At 41.3% G+C, this 19,004-nt stretch overlaps 4 protein-coding genes across 5 annotated transcripts in view; 1 reads left to right on the top strand and 3 right to left on the bottom strand.

Moving 5' to 3' along the window:
- Positions 1-591, bottom strand: part of LOC133019076 (ryanodine receptor 1-like) — a 44,768-nt gene extending 44,177 nt beyond the window's left edge. The window contains exon 1 of the mRNA XM_061085433.1: positions 544-591. Within this exon, the coding sequence (XP_060941416.1) occupies positions 544-591 (48 nt within the window). The remainder of the gene's footprint in view (positions 1-543) is intronic.
- A 2,425-nt stretch (positions 592-3,016) lies between these two features.
- Positions 3,017-11,761, top strand: nfrkb (nuclear factor related to kappaB binding protein). Its single transcript, XM_061086467.1, has 26 exons — positions 3,017-3,083; positions 3,444-3,581; positions 3,678-3,879; positions 3,998-4,125; positions 4,204-4,375; positions 4,550-4,654; positions 4,742-4,815; positions 4,891-4,975; positions 5,081-5,276; positions 5,500-5,611; positions 5,702-5,828; positions 5,925-6,002; positions 6,085-6,161; positions 6,256-6,302; positions 6,475-6,535; positions 6,634-6,808; positions 6,907-7,013; positions 7,561-7,684; positions 7,862-7,941; positions 8,068-8,264; positions 8,382-8,652; positions 8,741-8,893; positions 9,012-9,716; positions 10,414-10,520; positions 10,807-10,942; positions 11,057-11,761. The coding sequence occupies exons 2-26, from the start codon at positions 3,456-3,458 to the stop codon at positions 11,195-11,197; spliced, it is 3,786 nt and encodes a 1,261-aa protein (XP_060942450.1). The 5' UTR covers positions 3,017-3,083; positions 3,444-3,455; the 3' UTR covers positions 11,198-11,761.
- tmem45b (transmembrane protein 45B) lies at positions 10,638-16,974 on the bottom strand. Of its 2 annotated transcripts, none has more exons than XM_061086468.1 (6): positions 16,906-16,974; positions 14,228-14,426; positions 13,928-14,140; positions 13,641-13,825; positions 13,297-13,439; positions 10,638-12,014 (listed from the first exon to the last, which is right to left on the bottom strand). In XM_061086468.1, exons 2-6 carry the CDS (start codon positions 14,415-14,417, stop codon positions 11,903-11,905), a joined length of 843 nt encoding a protein of 280 aa, XP_060942451.1. In that variant the 5' UTR covers positions 14,418-14,426; positions 16,906-16,974; the 3' UTR covers positions 10,638-11,902. The 2 variants fall into 2 exon arrangements, with proteins under 2 accessions (XP_060942451.1, XP_060942452.1); XM_061086469.1 differs by lacking the exon at positions 16,906-16,974 and adding an exon at positions 15,763-15,826.
- A 625-nt stretch (positions 16,975-17,599) lies between these two features.
- gng8 (guanine nucleotide binding protein (G protein), gamma 8) lies at positions 17,600-18,217 on the bottom strand. Its single transcript, XM_061086204.1, has 2 exons — positions 18,134-18,217; positions 17,600-17,728 (listed from the first exon to the last, which is right to left on the bottom strand). The coding sequence occupies exons 1-2, from the start codon at positions 18,215-18,217 to the stop codon at positions 17,600-17,602; spliced, it is 213 nt and encodes a 70-aa protein (XP_060942187.1).
- Positions 18,218-19,004: the final 787 nt, after the last annotated feature.

Genomic DNA, 19,004 nt, shown 5'->3' with positions numbered 1-19,004 from the left:
GGGGCTGTAGTATAGACCTCAGTTTATCCTGAGGATTTACACAAGAGATCAGTTATGGATTACAAGTACTAATATGCAATAATCTAAAAACTGATCTCCATCTCTCCTATAATATATTTATTTCCTATGAACATATTATGTCAGATTTGTATCGACAAAAATTACAAATAAAACAATTTTAATCTTTAGAAGCTGGGACCTGTCAAGTGTATTTTTTTTAAGATGGGTGAGTAGTCCTTGAGATAAACACAATAACTGATTGGTTTGTAATCTGTTTTATCTACGTGTGTTAAGTGTCACCTGGCACCACAAGCATTTTCTCTCTGGGACACAACAGTGACATGTCAAGGAACTGAAGGGATATAAATAGATAACAATGCCACCTGTGCTTGTCAATCTGGGCTCCGGGCAAAGAAAGTAAGCCAACACAGAAAATGTTTGTCCACTCTGTGTTGTGAAGTGACACGTTAATACACAAAAGTTGTAGTATTACACTGAATAAGTTTCCTAACAGTTCGACAAGAGGCACACAGCATCACTCACCGTACGCAGGAACTGAATCTCTTCCTCTCCATCTGCACCTTCTGCCATCCTCCCGAGGCATTAAAGGCAAAATCTTGAGAGAAATGGGGGATATGTTTCAGCTCTGTTACTCCTGGTTCCCCGAACGCCTTCCACACAAGGCAAGACAATGTTGCTGAAGGTTTGTGAAGGGCAGCGCTGGTGCTGTGCCCCTCTCAGGCTGTGTTACAAGGCAGAGGGTTTGACAGTTGTTCCCTGTTCATTACAGCAACATAAAGAGGTGGAGCAAGCTGACAAAGCTGACCCACTGGCTCAAATGTCCCTATAGATAGGATCTCAACACTATTGTCTTGCACTGTGTTGTTTGAATGATTTCACAAAAGTGAGACATTACATTTCAGAAAGTGACAATTATCATTATCATGGCAATTTAAATACAATTTTAAATAAAAATAGTACATCACTATAAAATTCAACTGGCTGTTTAATGGCATAGCAGGCTTTTGGAATTTTGGGTTTTCATTCAATATATTTGTGATCTAATCTATCTGGTTAGACATTGTTTTGGATTGTTTATTTCAGCTGAGTGCTGCACAGATGGGATCAAGTAACCTTGTCTTGTTTGTAAGTTGTGTTATTATTAATACAAAATCTGCAATCATTACAAGTTTTTTTAATGAGACTCAAGTAAACATTCTCAATGTGAAATGAATGGAACTAGTTTACTTCTTGAACACTAAACCACATTGAACATATGTGTTGAAAATAGCTTCACGTTTACCTCCCACTGAGCAAAGGGGACAACTGGCCGGGGGGCCCCGGGTCCTCAGGGGCCCATGGAGCTTCAGGTCTGCTCCACATCCTCTGGGTCAACAGAAACGGCTGCAGCCCCCCCACAAGCTCGATGTTAACTTGAGGAAATGCAGTGAGAGAAGCTAAATTAAACCTCCTAGCAACATTAGCTGTGGCTAGCTAGCTACTAGCAGTCAACCATTGGTTAGGGACTGAATGTGTTTAGGTTTTTCTCCAATGTACAAAATACTGACTGCGACAAAATGTGAAGATTGATGTAAAAAAACTTTAAACTCTTACAAATATATTTACCATGTATTCGTTCCAACATACACACGCAAACTGTCTTGCATCCACAATAACTTTTGGACTGTATACAGATGCACACACAGGCAGACAAAATTGTAAGCCATAAAAAAACAATAAAAATATACAACAAAAAATATAAAGAGTCTGAAATCAGCTCTACTGATATCATGTCATGTCGACAAAAATAAACATTAATGATGTCCACAATCGGGGTGATTCTTACCTCTATATTGTTCTTTCTTCTCCTCCTCTACTTTGCGGTGCTTTCTGAATTGTGCACCTGATAATTTTTTTTTTTTTTTGATTCATCTTTGACTCTAACCGCAGTCTGTCACCACAGCGTGTCTGTTCACACAGGGAGCCCATCCAGGAGGATGTTATAGATGCTGGTTTGCCTGTCCACGGAGCCACGGATGGTGACATCAGCAAATGTCCCTACAATGCTGCCAAAATGAGTAGGTTTTTATACTTCTCTTTGTATGCATCATGCTGTTATGAGGATCTTCTTTTGGTGCTAAGTTCCTCACAGGATCAGCAGGCGGTTTGGCCTAGTAGGTAGAGTGGTAGTTCTTCAACACGAAGGACGCGGATTCGATCCCCAGCCTTTCTTATCTTCGTGCCGGCAATATACTGAAATCTTAAAATTGGCAGGATTTCGATCACCTATTAATTAATTCGCAGAATATATTACAATATGTAAATTTTAATTAATTAAATATAAAAAAGAACAAAGAAAAATTAAATTAAATGAATACAATTTTTTTTTTAAACCTGAGCGCGCAATTCCTGCGCAATGGGCTTCAGCGCAGGATGTGCGCAATGGGCTTCTGCGCAGTTTAAAAAAAAAAAAAAATTAAATTAAATTTAATTTAATTTTTTTATTTAATTTAATTTTTTTTTTTTTATATATATATATATATATATATACTTAATTTGAAATGGTTATGGTTCATTTTTGTTTTTAAATTTACACATTATTAGATATTGTGCAATGATTAGGTGGTTGAAGTCCAACACGACAGCCTGCCAAACTTAACCATGAGTTCGGACCGTTCGGACCCAGCTCCTGTGTCCACTGGTGCTTGTGTGTGTGTGTGTGGCCGCGGCGCTTCCCGGTTCTTTCCAGCATTACGCTGCCGGTGCGAACATGGGCGAGGAAATGAGGCGGACCGCTTTTCGGTGCGTCCCGGGGTTAGAGGATGATGGTGTGACGTTAATATATTGTTTTACATTGCATGTGTCACGTCATGATAATTCAGTCTCTTGTGCCGCCCTGTCGGCATTTTTCACCCTAGACAACCGCCTATGTCGCCTGTACCAGGAGCCGTCCCTGTTCGTTGACTTCCTGTGGAGGGCAGCAGAACGCGCGAGTGGAAACGGTGTCAAAGTAGTAGAAGAAGAAAATGGTCCGTCGGTCAAACAGTCCCCTCTTCGTTTCCCGAAACAGAAAACAGTGTCAGGTAAGAGCTGCTGCCTGTGTTTCACCCCCCGTGTCAGTTCACCCTCAACACCGATACCTGCCAATACATCTTACTGTATATTACGTTGTCTGTGTTGAATATTCAAAGAGGAATACAGATGCTTTAACGGGCTCTCTTGCTGACGTCGCTCTTAGCTTAGCTCGCTAAGTGGCTAATGTTTTGACATTGGTGAATCCTCACTAATATCGGTGGTTTGATGCTTTACTACCTGACTATTTCAAAGCTGTAACCCCGACAGTGTTTGCAAGTTGAGTGACTGGAAGGCAATCGCATCGGCTGGAGTTACCTGCAGCTTGAAACGAGAATGTGTCTGACTCAGTGGTTTCTCTGTGTGCACAGACTTGAAGAAGAATGAATGTCCTCACACACATGCTGACAGACGCGATTGATCCAAAAGAAGAAAACGATGGACAGATCACGGAGGAATGCATGCTGGGAAGCTGCAGGGTCAACCTTCCAGAGGACCTGCTGGAGGACGTGAGTTTGTCTGCTCTTGTCTAGAGTTGTTAGCTCTGTGCAGGTTCATACATACGTTGCATTCACATTTGCTTGTTTCCATTTGTTCTTCCACAGCCGGACATCTTCTTCTCCGTGATGAGCGAAAGCACCTGGACTGACGCACTGACAGATTCCCAGAGGCAGCACCTTCGTCAGTTTTTACCACAGTTCCCTGACGACAACGTCGCGGAGCAAGACAGCACCATCAGTGACCTGTTCAACAACAGAGATTTAAACTTTGGAAATCCCCTTCATCTTGCACAAAAGCTATTCAGAGGTACGTCCTATTTACCCATTTATTCACTCACCAAAACCCCAAAATGTGTATAAAGCTGGGTGAATTAATAAAAATGCAACTAATAAAACACTTTGTGATCATGGCTATTTCAACCCAGATGGTTACTTCAATCCCGAGGTGGTCAAGTACAGGGAGTTGTGTGCCAAGTCTCAGAAGAAGCGACAGTTGTATTCCCGCCAGCAGTATTACCACAGACTGTTGAAGCAAATCCTCGTCTCCAGAAAGGTATTTTTTGCCGGAAATGTGACGTACAAAGCCCATGCCCTCATGCAGTAGGTACTTCAATGTGTCCTTTTGTTGTAGGAGCTGCTGGAGTTTGCAGTTCATAATGGTTTGGACTCTCCACCCAAAAAAAAGTTGCCGACCAAGAGTCAAGCTGAAATGCGGGAGCCAAGGGTGAGAAGAAGATTGAGCCGAATACTGAAGGAGGTCAAAACTGAGTGTGGAGACAGCAATGCTTCATCGGATGATGACGGTCAGTACCTGTAAATGGGATATTTCATAAATATCTTTTATTTCTAAAGCGCTTCCCTGAAATTAGAGTTCACAAGTTGATTTAGGTGATAAGCACGAGCAACAGTAAAATATGCATTAAAACATTAGTAAGAAAAAATCTTATTGAGTCTTTTGTTTATCTTTTTGCCTGTAGACATATCGTCATGGACTGCAGCACCACAATCACCTTCCTCTCCAAATCCAACTGTTTCACTCAGAGTCTTTCCCAGCCTCTCTACCCAAGACATGAAGAGTACTGGTCAGTGATATCTGCAATATCCATATGACGTTGCCTTTACTGTATGTGTGAATGAATGATACAAAAAGGAATGTTATTTCTAAACAGAGAAAATAGAACTGGGTGAGCGAGACTTGAAAGTCATGCTGCAAAATCATCGAGAGAAGAGGAAGCGACAGCCTGTAAGTGCTTTAAAAAATCCATAGCATTTAGTCTTAACTTGTACATATGTAACACTAATGATCGATTTTATTCAGGACCATCCGGACTTGATGACCTCTGATATCCATCTTGGAGATGTACTTTCAAGAGCAAATATTGGTCGGAAGGGGAGTAATATGTGTAAGTAAATTAGTATTAAAAAATAGAAAACCTAAATCAAAGTATCACTTCATGAATCATGACCCACAGTTTATAATATGTATTTCTGTCTTTCTTATCTTCCAGTACTGTTCGATCTGTCTCTACCTAAGAAGAAAATGAGAGATGAAAGGAAAAAAAAGAAAATGAGGACAATAAAAGTGGAATCTGAGGATCCCTTTGAAAGTCTTGCACCTACAGACACGGCGTCAGCCCCACAAGGGAACATCATCAACTCGCTGCCCGACACGCCGTCTACTCCACTGCAACACATCAAGGAAGAGTGAGTCTTGCACTACACAGTTGTCAAGGACATTTAAGCCTGTTTCAGACTCCAGAAAATGTCTGGACAATTGAGGGAAAACTCTGACTCTGCGATTTGGGTTCTCTGCATAATTTCATCTATGTGCACGTCTGAAAGCAGCTTTACAGTATTGTTAGTGCAATGTATATTAGTTTCCTGCTATATTAGATATAACTAATGTAAAGAACCGTTATTATTTCAGAATTGTGGAGGAGTGTCCGAGCAGCCCGGTTGCAGTTGAGGAAATAGCTGTCAGCTTTTTCAGCTTGTTGGAGAGCATCCTAAGGACAGAGACTCTTGGCAGCACTTCAATGGTACGCACTCATTAAAGGGTCTCACGTAGTTATCATATTTCTAATTGATCACAGTTATAACATTATAACATGTACGGTTTGAATTCTCAGTTGGAGGAGAAAGTTCAGATGTGGCAGTCCTCTCCAGCCAGTTCCCTCAACGTGTGGTTTTCATCTGCTTCCTGTTGGTCTGACTTGGTTCTTCAGGCTCTGCAGTTTCTTGCAGGGGAGACTAAAGGTCAGTAGCGGTGGTGGTCACTCACAGAGAACTAGTCCGACTCGAGTTTTCACCCCATGTTACTCACTCACTCACTCTCTTACATTAATCCTTCAGATGGCATGATCGCGCTCCCCAGTGGCTTTGCTCCATTTGTGGAGTTTTCGGATGAATCTCAGCAGTGGAGGTGGATTGGTAAGAAGTTCCTGATTGATGGATGTCTTCTTGTTTGGGGATGATTCTGTTGATTGAGATTAATGTCCATGATGTATTTCAGGCCCTGCTCATGACACAGAGAAGGATCTCAGTGCACTCTTCCAGTTGTGGATGGACTCTAAAGATTTAGTTGTCAAGGTAGCACAGTTATTACAAGAACTGTCTAATCACTCACTTTATAAATTGTACTGTGTTGGTGTATTTATGTCTAACTCTTTTTTGTTTTCCACAGACAGAAAGTGAGGACATGTTAGAGATGACTTCTCCCACGCAAAGAGCGTAAGATTCTATCATTTACCAATTGTGATAAGTTGATAGGAGTAAATGTGCAATATAAAGATAAAAGTTGTGATTGGCATGACATGCTATTTTTTTATTTTAACATAATAAAGTGTTTTGAGTTTTAATATCAATGCTGCTAGTTAACCGTGTCATGTCTTTAACCAAGCAGTTCGACTGATTATGTGGTGCGGCCCAGCACTGGAGATGAAAGACAAGTGTTTCAAGTCCAGGTTTGTTCTTGCCTCTGGAATAACTGTTTCATAACATTTGGCCTCTTTTACCAGGATATGAACTCTTTACAACAACATACTTTTTTTGTGTTTATTAGGAGCAGCAGCGATACAACCAGCCACACAAAGCCTTCACCTTCAGGATGCATGGCTTTGAATCGGTGGTGGGGCCTGTTAAAGGAGTGTTCGATAAAGAGATGTCTCTCAACAAAGCCAGGGAGCACACGCTGCTCCGCTCGGACCGACCGCCATACGTCACCATTCTCTCTCTGGGTTAGACCGGCTGTTTCATACATTTTCAAGGATATCAATGTTTGCAAAGGAAATCATTAACATATTTCTGACTTCATTCCCCTGTTCTTCTTCCATAGTGCGGGATGCGGCAGCCAGGTTACCCAATGGAGAAGGAACAAGGGCAGAGATCTGTGAACTGTTGAAAGACTCTCAGTTTCTTGCTCCAGATGTCACTAGTGCTCAGGTGTGATTGATTTGCTTTCAGCTTTGTCAGGCTGTGTTACATCTACATTTACACTTTAGTTTTAAAACATAGGAGGGCTACTATGTTTACACACACTAATAGGAGTTTTTAAGCACCAAAAACAGGAAACATTATTAGCCCCATTTTATTTTGAAAACTGGGGCTGCATTGTAGATGGGGCAAAAACGGAGACATTTGGAAACACCCGCAGTCATCCGCATCAACTTCCTGATTTGTTCTGATTTGCACTTTCTATCATTAACAGTTCCACCTCATTGTCGGTCCAAGAAAAGACATCCCCGCCCCTAATTTTTTTACCATTGTTGTTTTTAATTTTTAGTATTAAGCAACTAAATTCAGTTTACACAATCTGCTTCCTGTTTCCACGGGTATGCACATACTCAGTATAAGTGATAATATATGGTTTTAGGTTTCAGCGTGGAAGGGGATTATCGCTGGTTGCTGAGCTTCTTTTACTCTTGTCACCTTTAAGCTGTGTCCTAATAGTGAAATTTCCTGTGAGTGATGGTCTTTGTTTTCGACATAGGTGAACACAGTCGTCAGTGGAGCCCTGGATAGACTTCATTATGAAAAAGATCCTTGTGTAAAATATGACATTGGCCGCAAACTGTGGATTTACCTGCACCGTCATCGCACTCAAGAGGAGTTTGGTAAGCAGCAACTGTAGTTTGTGAGAAGAAGCAAGTCTAAAGAGGAGATGTACACTATTTCTTACTCTAGACTCTGTCATTTTAGAATTTCATAACTTCTTGACCTTAAAGATCAAACCAGATAAAAAAAAAAAAAAAAAAGTGCTGATTCTTTTTTTCTTCCTTTTTTCCCCACAGAGCGAATCCACCAGGCTCAAGCTGCAGCTGCAAAAGCTAGAAAAGCTCTACAGCAGAAGCCTAAACCCGCATCCAAACCTGTGAGTCCACTGCACTCTACATAATACAATAGTTGCATTTCACAGATCAGAAATCATATATATTCTGTCTGAGAAAAGCACATTTTAGTTGCTGATTGTGAATCTCATTGACCATTTATGTTTTAGAAGCCTGGAAGTAAAGACGGCGGCAGTAAAACCCCTGGATGTTGGGAGGCGGGACAGGATATTGGCTCCAGTCCCATGTCACCAACTCCAACAACACCCACCCCAAACACACCTGGAACCCCCAAGTCGCCCTTACCCTGCGCAGTCACCACGCCGACCAAAACTGTTGTCCCAGAAACAATAAAAACCAGTCCAGGGTCAGACACAATATCTATTTATATTGTACAATAAATAAAGTACATCCATGTTTCATCAAAGCTATTTGAAACTAAATCTTCTCTTGTGATTCCCTGTTTTCCTCCTCTCTCTCCCAGTGTTCTCCTAGTGTCTCCTCCTTCGCTGCCTCAGCTGGGAACCATCTTGCCCACCACGAAGGCTGGCCCACCAGTGTCACACACGGTCACGTCTCAACACGCTGCTCGGATAGTGAGTCATCTGGCGGCGGGCTCCCTTCCTCAGGTGCGGGTAGTTACTACTCAGGCTGGTTTGACCTCATCAGCAGGAGGTCAGCAGGCCACACTGGTCCATCAGACCCCACATCAGATCAGAATGCCGGTGTCGGTGTCAGCCAAGGGCATTTCACAGGTAACCAGAATAACTAAATTGAGCATATGATGAATATCTGTGTTTGGTTTGTACATTACAACTCTCTAACCAATTTACTTTTCAATAGACTGTGGTGTCTTTGCCTCTGAGGACGCAGTCTGGGGGTAGTTCAGTCCAGGTGCCAACCACCCTGTCTGTAACTGTAGCTAAACCTCCAACTGGATCACCTGGAAGACCGGCTGGTTCCCCTGCTCTGCTCGCCGGCTCCAACATCAAACAGGTGGAGCATTTTGTGTTAGAAGGGATATTTGATCAGTTAGGTCGACTACCAGTTCAACTCAACAGCCCCAAAATACAAGAAGGCTGAAGTTTGGTCTTTTGCTTGTTTTTCTTTCCAGGTGTCTATCACAGGACAGCTGGGAATGAAGACAGCAGGAGGAGCAGGAATTCCAATAACTGCTACAAACTTGCGCATTCAGGGTAAAGATGTGCTACGTCTTCCGCCCTCCTCCATCACTACAGACTCTAAAGGCCAGACGGTGCTGCGGATAACCCCAGACATGATGGCGACTCTCGCCAAATCTCCAGTTGCAACCGTCAAACTCAGCCCTGACTTCCTGAGCACCGCCACCAGCAAGAGCATATCAGCCACTCTGCACATGACGCCGCCGCGCCCTTCCTCTGCCTCCAGCGCAGGGGAAGTACAGACCACTAAAGCGGGCCACATCACCTCCACCTTGTTGAAGGCGGCAGGTGAAACAGCCCTACGTCTGATGCCGACACTGGCTGTCACGGCCGACCAAAAAACGAGGACCTTCTCCACCGTGACGTCACCTGACAAGGGTGGCGCCACCATTCGGATAATGCCGGGGCTTGGTGTTATCCCTCAAAAACAGGGTCAGACCATCACAATGACCACCACTTCTGGCAGTAAACCAATCACTGTGTCCACTTGTGCTAATGTGGTGACCATGGCTGCCAGCGTTGTAGCTGGTGCCAAGGGGATCACAGTGGCTCCTGGATCCTCTTGTTCACCTCTGACGTTAGGAGCAGCTACAGCCACTGTGAGGCAGGTCCCTGCTACAGTGGTTACTACACAAACAGTAAGAGAATCATTAATTCCTTCACATATTCTTTCAGATGAGATATCTCTATGATTATGGCTATTGTACAGCAAAAACCCATCTAAAAGAACCACACACTTCCCACTCACACCTTATAAATATTCCTTTTTACATGAAAACCTTTGGGAATTTTTCACATTCACTCTCCATGTTGCTTTCCTTCCTACATCTGTGCTGAAAGTATGAAACATATTTACTTAAAGATCATAAGACTAATGCACAAAGCAGTGAGTGCCCAAATGCCTCACTGAATAGATTATTTATTTAACTCAATCTTTTCCTATAGAGAGACGATAGATTTAATGATCAGGATCATATCAGCTTCTTCCTCAGTTTCATTTCTCTACAACTGTCAATACTGATTTCAGTCTAAAGGTTTGATAGTTGTATATCAGTTGATGCTCTTTATATACACACACACACATATTTTGGAGTACTATTAGAAAAGATACAATGATGAGGAAGTCTCTTAAGTATTCCACAAACTAGTTAGCGACATAAGACACTGCTTGACTACATGTGGTGCAGACTGAGTGTAGTGTACAATGTGAGTGCACTCTGCTGGACAAACTGTGTGATGACGCCATCTCTTACCCCAAGCATCTTTTTTCGCATAATTAACTCTGAAATAAAGATTTCCTATTGGCTCAGGAACAATGTTTTTCTTTCACCATAGGGGAAGTTACCTACACGAATCACAGTGCCGATCTCTGTCCTCAACCAACCACTGAAGAGCAAGAGCGTAGTGACCACACCGATGGTTAAGGGAAGCCTGAGTGCAAAGTAAGTCTCATAGTCCTCTGTTATTTATGTTAGTTGATTTATTGAGAACATTACACATGTAAAGACACTCCTTTGGAATAAATACTATTTTTACTGTAAAGAGAGATTTCCAATGTATTTTATTTAAATTTGTTGTGAGATTCAATGCAATGATTGTCAATATGTCAAGGTGATGGCAGCTACATTTACAAACTATTTCTTTTGACATAATTTCTCTTCAGCTTCTAAGTAACTAACATGTTGGGTTTTTTTGTGTCTTTTATTTTCATTTCTCTTCTCTGAGCAGCCTCAGCAGTCTGGGCAGGAACATCATCCTCACCACGATGCCTGCTGGCACAAAGCTGATTGCAGGAAACAAACCAGTCAGCTTCGTCACAGCACAACAGTTCCAACAGCTTCAGCAGCAAGGACAGGCCACACAGGTAAGATTACATGCGGTCATATATATATATATGACTATTACCTATAAGGAAATGCTTAATAGCTTCTCAAACAAACATGGAGCCACCTGGGGTGAACTATCTTTCTTCCTCTAGGTCCGCATCCAGACGGTTCAGGCTCAGCAGCTCCAGCAGCACATGGCCACGGGCTCTCCGAAATCAGTTTCCACGGTCGTGGTCACAACGGCACCGTCACCCAAATGTGCACCTGATCCCCCAACGGCTCCTAAACAGTGATCCTACCTGCTCAGCAGTGAAGCATAGGTCCACTCCATTACCAACATGCCTGCATTTGGTGATTTGACTGAAAATTCTACTTTATAACATTGTTGTTACAGTATGTCATAAGCCTTTATTTTCCATGTTGGACAATCTGTAAAAAAAGCCAGAAACACCTTTCTTTTCTGTAATTGCGTTCAGACTGAAGTTTTCATTATTCGTCTATTTAATTTGATTTGCTGTAGCGGAAAAGTAATAAAAACATAAATAGGCTAAATCAGGCAGTTTACAATTGCAATCATAAAAAGTCAAGATTCGATATTCTACATTTTCCTTTCAATTGTCGACAAACTTTGGAAATAACTGCTGTTCTGTGGTTATTTTACCAACATCTGCTTCAAAGGCACAAGTTTCCAATTTCTTTATGACTGTCACTTGAATCTTGTGTTTGTCATTTCATTAAATGTGTGATGGAATACAATATTGGTATGTGTGAAGTGAGTTGGACTTACTTTGACTTGTTTGACTTATTTTTTGTTTGTACATCATTAGGTCTCTTACCAGTCGTTAAATAAAACATAATAACAGATAGATTCTTTTTTTTTCATTTGTTCTTTTTTACCAAAGAAAAATCTAAACGACATTGTGCAAACAGTAGCTTGAGATACACACAAACCACAAACAGAAAATTAAATAAAAAACCGAAGAACCAAAACACAGCCTTCACTCTTCATCAGACTCTTCAAGCAAAGCTTTCTGGCAACCTGCACTTGAGGATGTGTTTCTCATTCCGATTTCTATGTCCTGTCCCTTTCCTGAGAATCTCCTCACTGTGCTGTTGGAACAAGAGAGGAAAACATATAAACAACAAACATTTCACAACTGGCTTTCTGCTACTGTCCTCTCTAACTCAACTCAACTTCCAAAGAGTCGTCCTGCAAAGTAACGTGCAGAGAAAGAGAAATATGTAAGAGGTCCAGTATAGACCAGTACTATTGCTGCAGAGCAGGTTTTCAGTTAATATGTGCAAATCACGTTCTAACAGTGTATGCATGAAGGTGCACAAACATATAAATGAATGAAGATCATGTTATAATCGTATGTTTTGACTGCAGAGTAGAAGGCAGTAATGCATCAGTAAAACAGAGGAAGCCAATGACAATATTTCAAAGTAAAGGTCTCATGCAGGTTTCAGAACAACGAATAAAACTCAAAATGTTTGGTGTTTTAATGTTGAAAGAATGATTAAACTAGAATGGAATGGGAAAATCGTATTGTAGCCTAAACCGGAGGTTCCCATATGTTTTGGGAACTATATAGATTATCGATTTATCTTAATAAAACAATCAGAACTATAAAACGGTGAAGTGGTAGTAAAAAACTCTTTTGAATGAGTCCCAGCCATCGTGTCACTGATAAGTGAAGTGACTTTGAGATGAACCAATCCTGCCCAGAATATGTGACTATCCCTCATTTCCCCTGCACATAAGATACAAATACACAAAATCCAGGTTACTTGTGCTGAAATATTAAATTATTTTACAGTCCATGTTAGAGTTTCAGTTTGCGTAATTTGTTTGATTCCAAATATATTTGATGTAATTTCCCTCTGTGTAAACCTATAGCTAAGGCATTAGGTCTGTGGAGATTCTCAGTCATCCAGGTCATGGTATGTCCAAGTGCTAAAAAAACAGGTAAAATGAACTTGGTTGAGTTTTTTGAAGATGTTTCAATTCTCATCCAAGAGGATTCTTAAGTTTTAACAGACTTGTGGGAGACCCAGTTATTTAACTGGTAGGGTCCTTAGGGTCGTTGAAGTTAGCTGAGAGGCTGGAACTACCCTGCTGTTGGTTTAGTTGGGAGTCGTCTGCAGGTCGTTGGAAGTTGTTGACCCACCCGCCCCATGTGAGTCATGTGTCCTAAATTGTGAATGCTAGTTAAACTTCCCTTGGGATGGAAGTCATGACTGTAGTGTTTGCAGTATGTACATAGAAGTGAAGAAGCCTCTTGGATGAGAGGTGAAACGCCGTCAGGAAACTCAACCAAGTCCAGTTGACCTGTTTTTTAGCATTTGGCTAATGGTATGTGAGGATATTTTATAGTTGAGGGATACTTACCAAGAAACCACACACACTGTGCAGGCGACCAGAAGAAGGGCGACAGCTAAGTGCCAGCAGAAGCACATCGTGACAAACATGATGTTGTTGTGCATTGTCAAGTCCCACTCTTCTCCGTTTAAAGGGTACAGAACAAATCCAATCTGAAACAACAAACAGTGTTGATAAAAGAGACGTCTGCATGGGAAGCTACATTTATAGGTGTTCAAAAAAACAGTGTTTGAATGTGTGACACGTGTCATATCAATGGAAGAATATTCTGCATGTACAGTATTATATGGTACCGTGTTTATGGACACATTCACAGGTCACATTCAACACATTTCTCCATTTCTGTAAATCACCTGGAAGAACCACGAGCCCTGCAGGATGAACAGACACCCCTTGAGCATCTCCAGAACAAAGTTGTCTCTCATGAACACCTCCAACATGGTGCTAGCTGATCCAGCAAACACGGCCACGAGCAGCAGCGAGTGGATGTGGGCGTCCAGGGGGGGGCGATTATGCAAATGGTGATAGAACAGAAAACCTTGGAGATAGGGGGGAGAGTCAAACACAGGAAACAACACAAATACAAGGCCTGAGAGGTTCATTGGTGATCTGAAGGAAAAAGTTCAAACTCAGAGCTTACCTTCCACAAAAAGAGCGATGGAGAGAGTAAGGCGGTCAACGCCAGGTGGCACCTGTTTGGATTTGGTGCTGGTGACCAATGCTATCCCATAGATCCCAAAGAACAGATACATGGTGCCGTGCTGCCAGTTCATCAGCTTCACCCACATTTTGTTGTCTCTGTCGTACAGGTGGGCGTGTGGCCCATCCACCACAAACTGCTCCACCATAATACCTGCGACGACAAATGTAAGACAAATGAGTCAAGGGCAGATTTGGAGGGTTTACGAATGCAGACGGATTGAGGAGGAAAAAAACTGACCCACAAATGAAGCAAATATTGTGAATCCTCCTTCGATGTAGTCCAACTTTTTAAATAAAGGTGGCATGCCCTGTCTTCCGTTGGGCTGACTCGTCCTCCAGTATTTTTGGAGAGTGTGTTTCACTGTCAGCCAAAAGCCATAAAACAGGAAGAAGGCACCAGGAATGGCGTGTCCTCCAAAGTTGGCCATCGTAAAGCTCTAAAAAAGACACAAGAAATACACCAGAGCAGTTAATAATGTACATTTGAGAGAATCACAATGTTTTATTGTGGACAAAACACTTTTTTTCCCTATGAATGTGACACGAGTCCACTTTGAGGTGAAAGTGCAGGCTGATTGTTTTATGGTGTTTAGAGCCATATAATGATTACAAGTCAGGTGACAGCTAAAGGAAAGGTCAAGGGAAGAAAAATGGCAGCTGGGAATAGAATGGCTCTGACACTCACTTATCCTTATAGTAAGGTCACAATTTTTAAGTGCTGTCCGAAGTTAAGTAAACACCCTATATAGTGTACTCATTGTTACCCACAGCATTGTGAAAAGTAGCGTGCAACCGATGCTCACTTACTGAGCAAAATATACTATTGTATAGCTCTCGCAAGAGACGAGAGGAGAGAGGGCAGCGGGAATAACCACCTGTCGTGCAAATGTAAATACGAGCAGAGCGGCGCATCACAGAACAAACTGAGGCGAACAAGTTTATTTCGATGTGCTTTTTACCTTAAAGTATTAATACTAAGTGTAAGATAAACATTTCAAATTTATTTGGGGACTTTCAACTGACGTTGGTGTTGTTGTACGTCAAAATTCATGTGGACAGATGACACTACCTCTCTGATGAAGAAGGCACAAAGGTGGCTCAACTTCCTACAGACACTGAGGAGAGCTAAACTGTTCTGTGGCTGACAGGAGCGCTCTCCTGAGAGTCATCCCATCAGCACAGAAACACCCAGCTACCTTCACTGCAGGACATTTGCAGAACCTGCTGCCTAGGACGAGCCACAAACATTTGGACCAGCAAAAAAAACAAACACTGTGCTAATATACTGTGGTCTAATATACTGTTCACAGAACTGCATACTTCCTAACATATGTCGGTGTTTATTATTGTTAATATCCATCCCTGTATTAAGATAAATTCAGTTATACAGCTGTACCAGGTGCCATTGTATATATGCACACAACTTGTTGATTATTGAGTATTCTGTACTTTTGTCAAATGTATCAACTTAAATAGTCATGTTGCCAAATGAAAACACCACTCTAAACGGAAGGGCTAAGTGAGGTAAAATGAACCCTCGAATCCAGATGATAGCTTCCCATTTGCCTTGCAAAACTGAAAGTGAGCCTGTGCCGCACCACATCTTTTGTGTCTAAGCAAACTGAGCAGACTTTCTACAACTTAGAGGAACGACTTAATCAACTGCTCTGCCCGGGAGTATCGTTTGCGTGTCCGTATGTTTGTTTGTAAGTTAGTTTACACAAAAACAACTAAATGGATTTCCATGGAAGAACCAACTCAATATTTACTCACTTTAAAGTTGCTTTTTTCAGAATGTTTGCCGTTTTCCCCTGGAAATGATTAATGGATCTTCATGCGAAAAAATGTGTTCGTTCACATCAAAGATAGTTGGTAAAGGAGGAAGTGCCACTCTGCACAACCGCAGATAAGTTATACTTCAGTGGTTTCAACAGAACCAGGAAAGTGAGACACCCTCTTTAGTGGATCTTATCAGTGCACTGTCAGGGCCTGGGGCGCCCACAGAATTCCATTCATCTTACACCAGTAGTTTACACTTAGCCTTGTTTTTTAACTTTAAGTATTTGAATAAAGAGCCTCATAAACATTATGGTTAGTGCGAAGAAGAAGTTTGCACATGTGTATATAGGGAAATACTGCTTATTATTAAAGGCCTCATAAAGGCCAGTAGAACTTGAATGAATGAATCCACACTAATAAATACAGCTCGAAGCAGAACATTTTCAAAACCTTTTGCAACTTTAACCATCAAGGGACAAATACAAGATTAACTTATCTTACTTTTCTATTCAGATTTTTGGTTGTTGTTGTACCTATCTTCTTGTATTTCATGAATATTTAATATCTGATAATTGCACCCCTTCCTTTTTTAATGAGCTCCTATGTGAATAATGCAAGTGTCAAGACCTGCACTAAAGCATGCTGTCCTGGCTCCGATGTAGAAACGCTGGTTGCAGTCATTTAAGTTTTAGTGATTGAAGGTTATGCAATTTGACACCGAGGTATTTATACAAGAAACTAAATACATGGATTTAGTGTAGTCACTTCAAATTGAGGTTTTTTTGCCCTGTTTGTGGCCGATTCAGTTACGAACCTGACCAACTTGAGGAAGATTTACTTCCTCCTCCCGTCCTCCTATGACAGTTCCTGAGACTTTCAGTTGTGTCTTACAAACAAGTTTTTCTGGACTACCCTTGTTTGACTTGATGTCACTACACTAACATCAAACACTGCCTCTCAGACACGACGGCAAAGGAGCTTAGAGTAAATACCTCGAGTAAAAACCACTGAACTTTCACAAAATCTTATTTCCACATCTGAAGCACAAGTTGGACAGTGTCCTCTCTACAGATACCACCTGTGAAACTGATCCTTTTATTCCCTCAGCTACAATGTGGTTAACAAAAATGTACAAACCTTATCGAACTCCCAAATGCTCTGGAGATCAGGTGAAATCCGTGAGTGTTAGCAGCTGTCAGAGTCTGTGTGAACCGTGCACACCTGTTCCCTGCACTTCAAACCTGTGTTGACATCACAACATGGCCCCACCCATAATTTACATTGGTTTCTGAAAGCGAGGGACGTCCCTGCTTGGTAATGGCTGTGACATCCAGGAAGAGAAAACAATGTTGCGTATTTAGGTACAAATTAAAACATGAAGTGTAGTGGAAAGTGGAAAATATGTTTATTGCTTATGTAAACAACACATCTGTAATTTATTGTGCCTGTTGATTTTGATATGGGAAAAGGAGATAATCGAAAACATTAATACAGAGATGGGACCAAATATTTTATTATCGTGAAATGTTTAATTTTAGATTACAAAGCTTGAAAACTATTTGGTGAAATGGTTAATGTCTAATCTGTGTGCACAGGGAGAGGCAGCAGCACATGCCTGTGTGAAAGAACTTTGCTCCCATTTTTATTGTCATCATTATCATGCTCCATTGATCCTCATCTCTCAGGTGAAGTCAGTCACCAAAGAGCTACTTTAAATATAAAACTGAATGTTATAATAAAAAAAGGGGGTTTCTTTTGGTTTTTATCATTAAATTTGACACTGAATTCATCGAAAGGAACATTCATTATTTTGTCCTGTGAATGTGAGCGATTATAGTATTACACAGAATAACTTCTTCTCCCTGAACGGGTTCTCAGAGGAAGCCATTGGTGTCACCAGGGGATCCTCTTTGGCATGAGTTTCACAGTAGGCCATCAGATCGGCTGCTGCTTTGGATACCTGTAGAAACAGAGTTTGTGTTAAAATGTGTAGGTGTATCAAAGAGGAGAAAATGTACTTAAAGCACATCTGTCATCTTTAGTTTGATATGTTTACTCTGGAAACACAATAGCTGTTATGGGCGAATGTAGACATTTTTAATTAGAGCGGCCTGCTTATTCAAAAATTGTGATTGTATTGCTTGGAATGTGTTTGTCTGCTGGAACATACGTGACCTGTTAAATATGTAACGCTTTTGAGAAGGTACAAGTTTAAAAATACTTAAAATAGATGCCTAAGTATATGCATGAGAGTGAAAGTTTTTTAAGATTATTTTGAATCTTATTACTCCATGACAACCTGAAGTGATCTGTTAGATATTTAGATAATATTTGGGCCGTGGACTTGGGTGACTCACGGACTCACCATCATCCTCTCTATGTTCACCTCCAGTTTCAGCTGCTCTACAGTCTTCCGAGCATCTGCAATCTTGGCCATGTTGTTAGACATCCTTCCCCCCTCCCACGAGAGTCAGCCAGCCTGCGGCAAAATGTCAAACGTTAAGTTATCAGATAAGAAATATTAAATATACAAACAAGATTACACAGTGTGTGGCAAAGAACTGACGGTATCTCTGCCATGGAGGTGTGTGTGTGTGTTTGTTACCAGGATTACGCAAAAGATATCCAAACTGATTTTACTAAAACCAAATGGAAAGATGTGGTATTTTTATTTTATTTTCTTTAGGATAAAAAGCTCTTGCACATGCTTTCCCCCCCATTTTTGATCTACTCGTGTCACTCCTACGCACTTGTTCTGCCAAATTGAAGTGCGAAGACTTCCCTAGACATTTACTTTCCTTAACATTATTAAGATTTGCAGGGCTTTTTTTTTTTTGACAATTTCACCAATTTCCCCAGGGAGTAATTTGTGGATTTTCAAGGATAACAGTCTGACACATTTATGGAACTGGTATCAGTGAGTCTATGCAATTTCGTTCATGTTGATCGGATTTAAGGGAACTGTTGTCGCTTGCTGGAGGCATGTGCTCTACTGAGTGCCATTCTATAGAGTCTGTTTCAATTTGCTTGTTAATTCTGCTCCCTGGGTCTCAGCTGCAAGTGGCACAGGGAGGGTCTCAAAGGAGTTCAGCAGGGGAGGATAGGCAGAGCAGCCCGCCCCATGGGGGGTTATCCGCTTGCTGAGAATGTAAATACATTTCACAATAACTTGTTGCTCTTGCACAGTATGTTTGTTATAAACTGCAGAAGTAGAGATGCTATTAATGCTTTATTTC

Source organism: Limanda limanda, chromosome 14 (genome assembly GCF_963576545.1).
Source record: "Limanda limanda chromosome 14, fLimLim1.1, whole genome shotgun sequence".
Taxonomy (NCBI): domain Eukaryota; kingdom Metazoa; phylum Chordata; class Actinopteri; order Pleuronectiformes; family Pleuronectidae; genus Limanda; species Limanda limanda.
This window is presented reverse-complemented; position numbering and strand designations above follow the sequence as displayed.

Coding starts and splice junctions, on each gene's coding strand:
- nfrkb (XM_061086467.1), top strand. CDS start 3,456: ATGAATGTCCTCACACACATGCTGACAGACGCGATTGATCCAAAAGAA. Junction 4,655..4,741: donor CCAAGACATGAAGAGTACTG/GTCAGTGATATC, acceptor ATTTCTAAACAG/AGAAAATAGAACTGGGTGAG. Junction 5,612..5,701: donor CTCTTGGCAGCACTTCAATG/GTACGCACTCAT, acceptor TTGAATTCTCAG/TTGGAGGAGAAAGTTCAGAT.
- tmem45b (XM_061086468.1), bottom strand. CDS start 14,417: ATGGCCAACTTTGGAGGACACGCCATTCCTGGTGCCTTCTTCCTGTTT. Junction 13,826..13,927: donor CATCGCTCTTTTTGTGGAAG/GTAAGCTCTGAG, acceptor CCTATCTCCAAG/GTTTTCTGTTCTATCACCAT. Junction 12,015..13,296: donor ACAGTGTGTGTGGTTTCTTG/GTAAGTATCCCT, acceptor TTGTTCCAACAG/CACAGTGAGGAGATTCTCAG.
- gng8 (XM_061086204.1), bottom strand. CDS start 18,217: ATGTCTAACAACATGGCCAAGATTGCAGATGCTCGGAAGACTGTAGAG. Junction 17,729..18,133: donor TGAACATAGAGAGGATGATG/GTGAGTCCGTGA, acceptor CTGTTTCTACAG/GTATCCAAAGCAGCAGCCGA.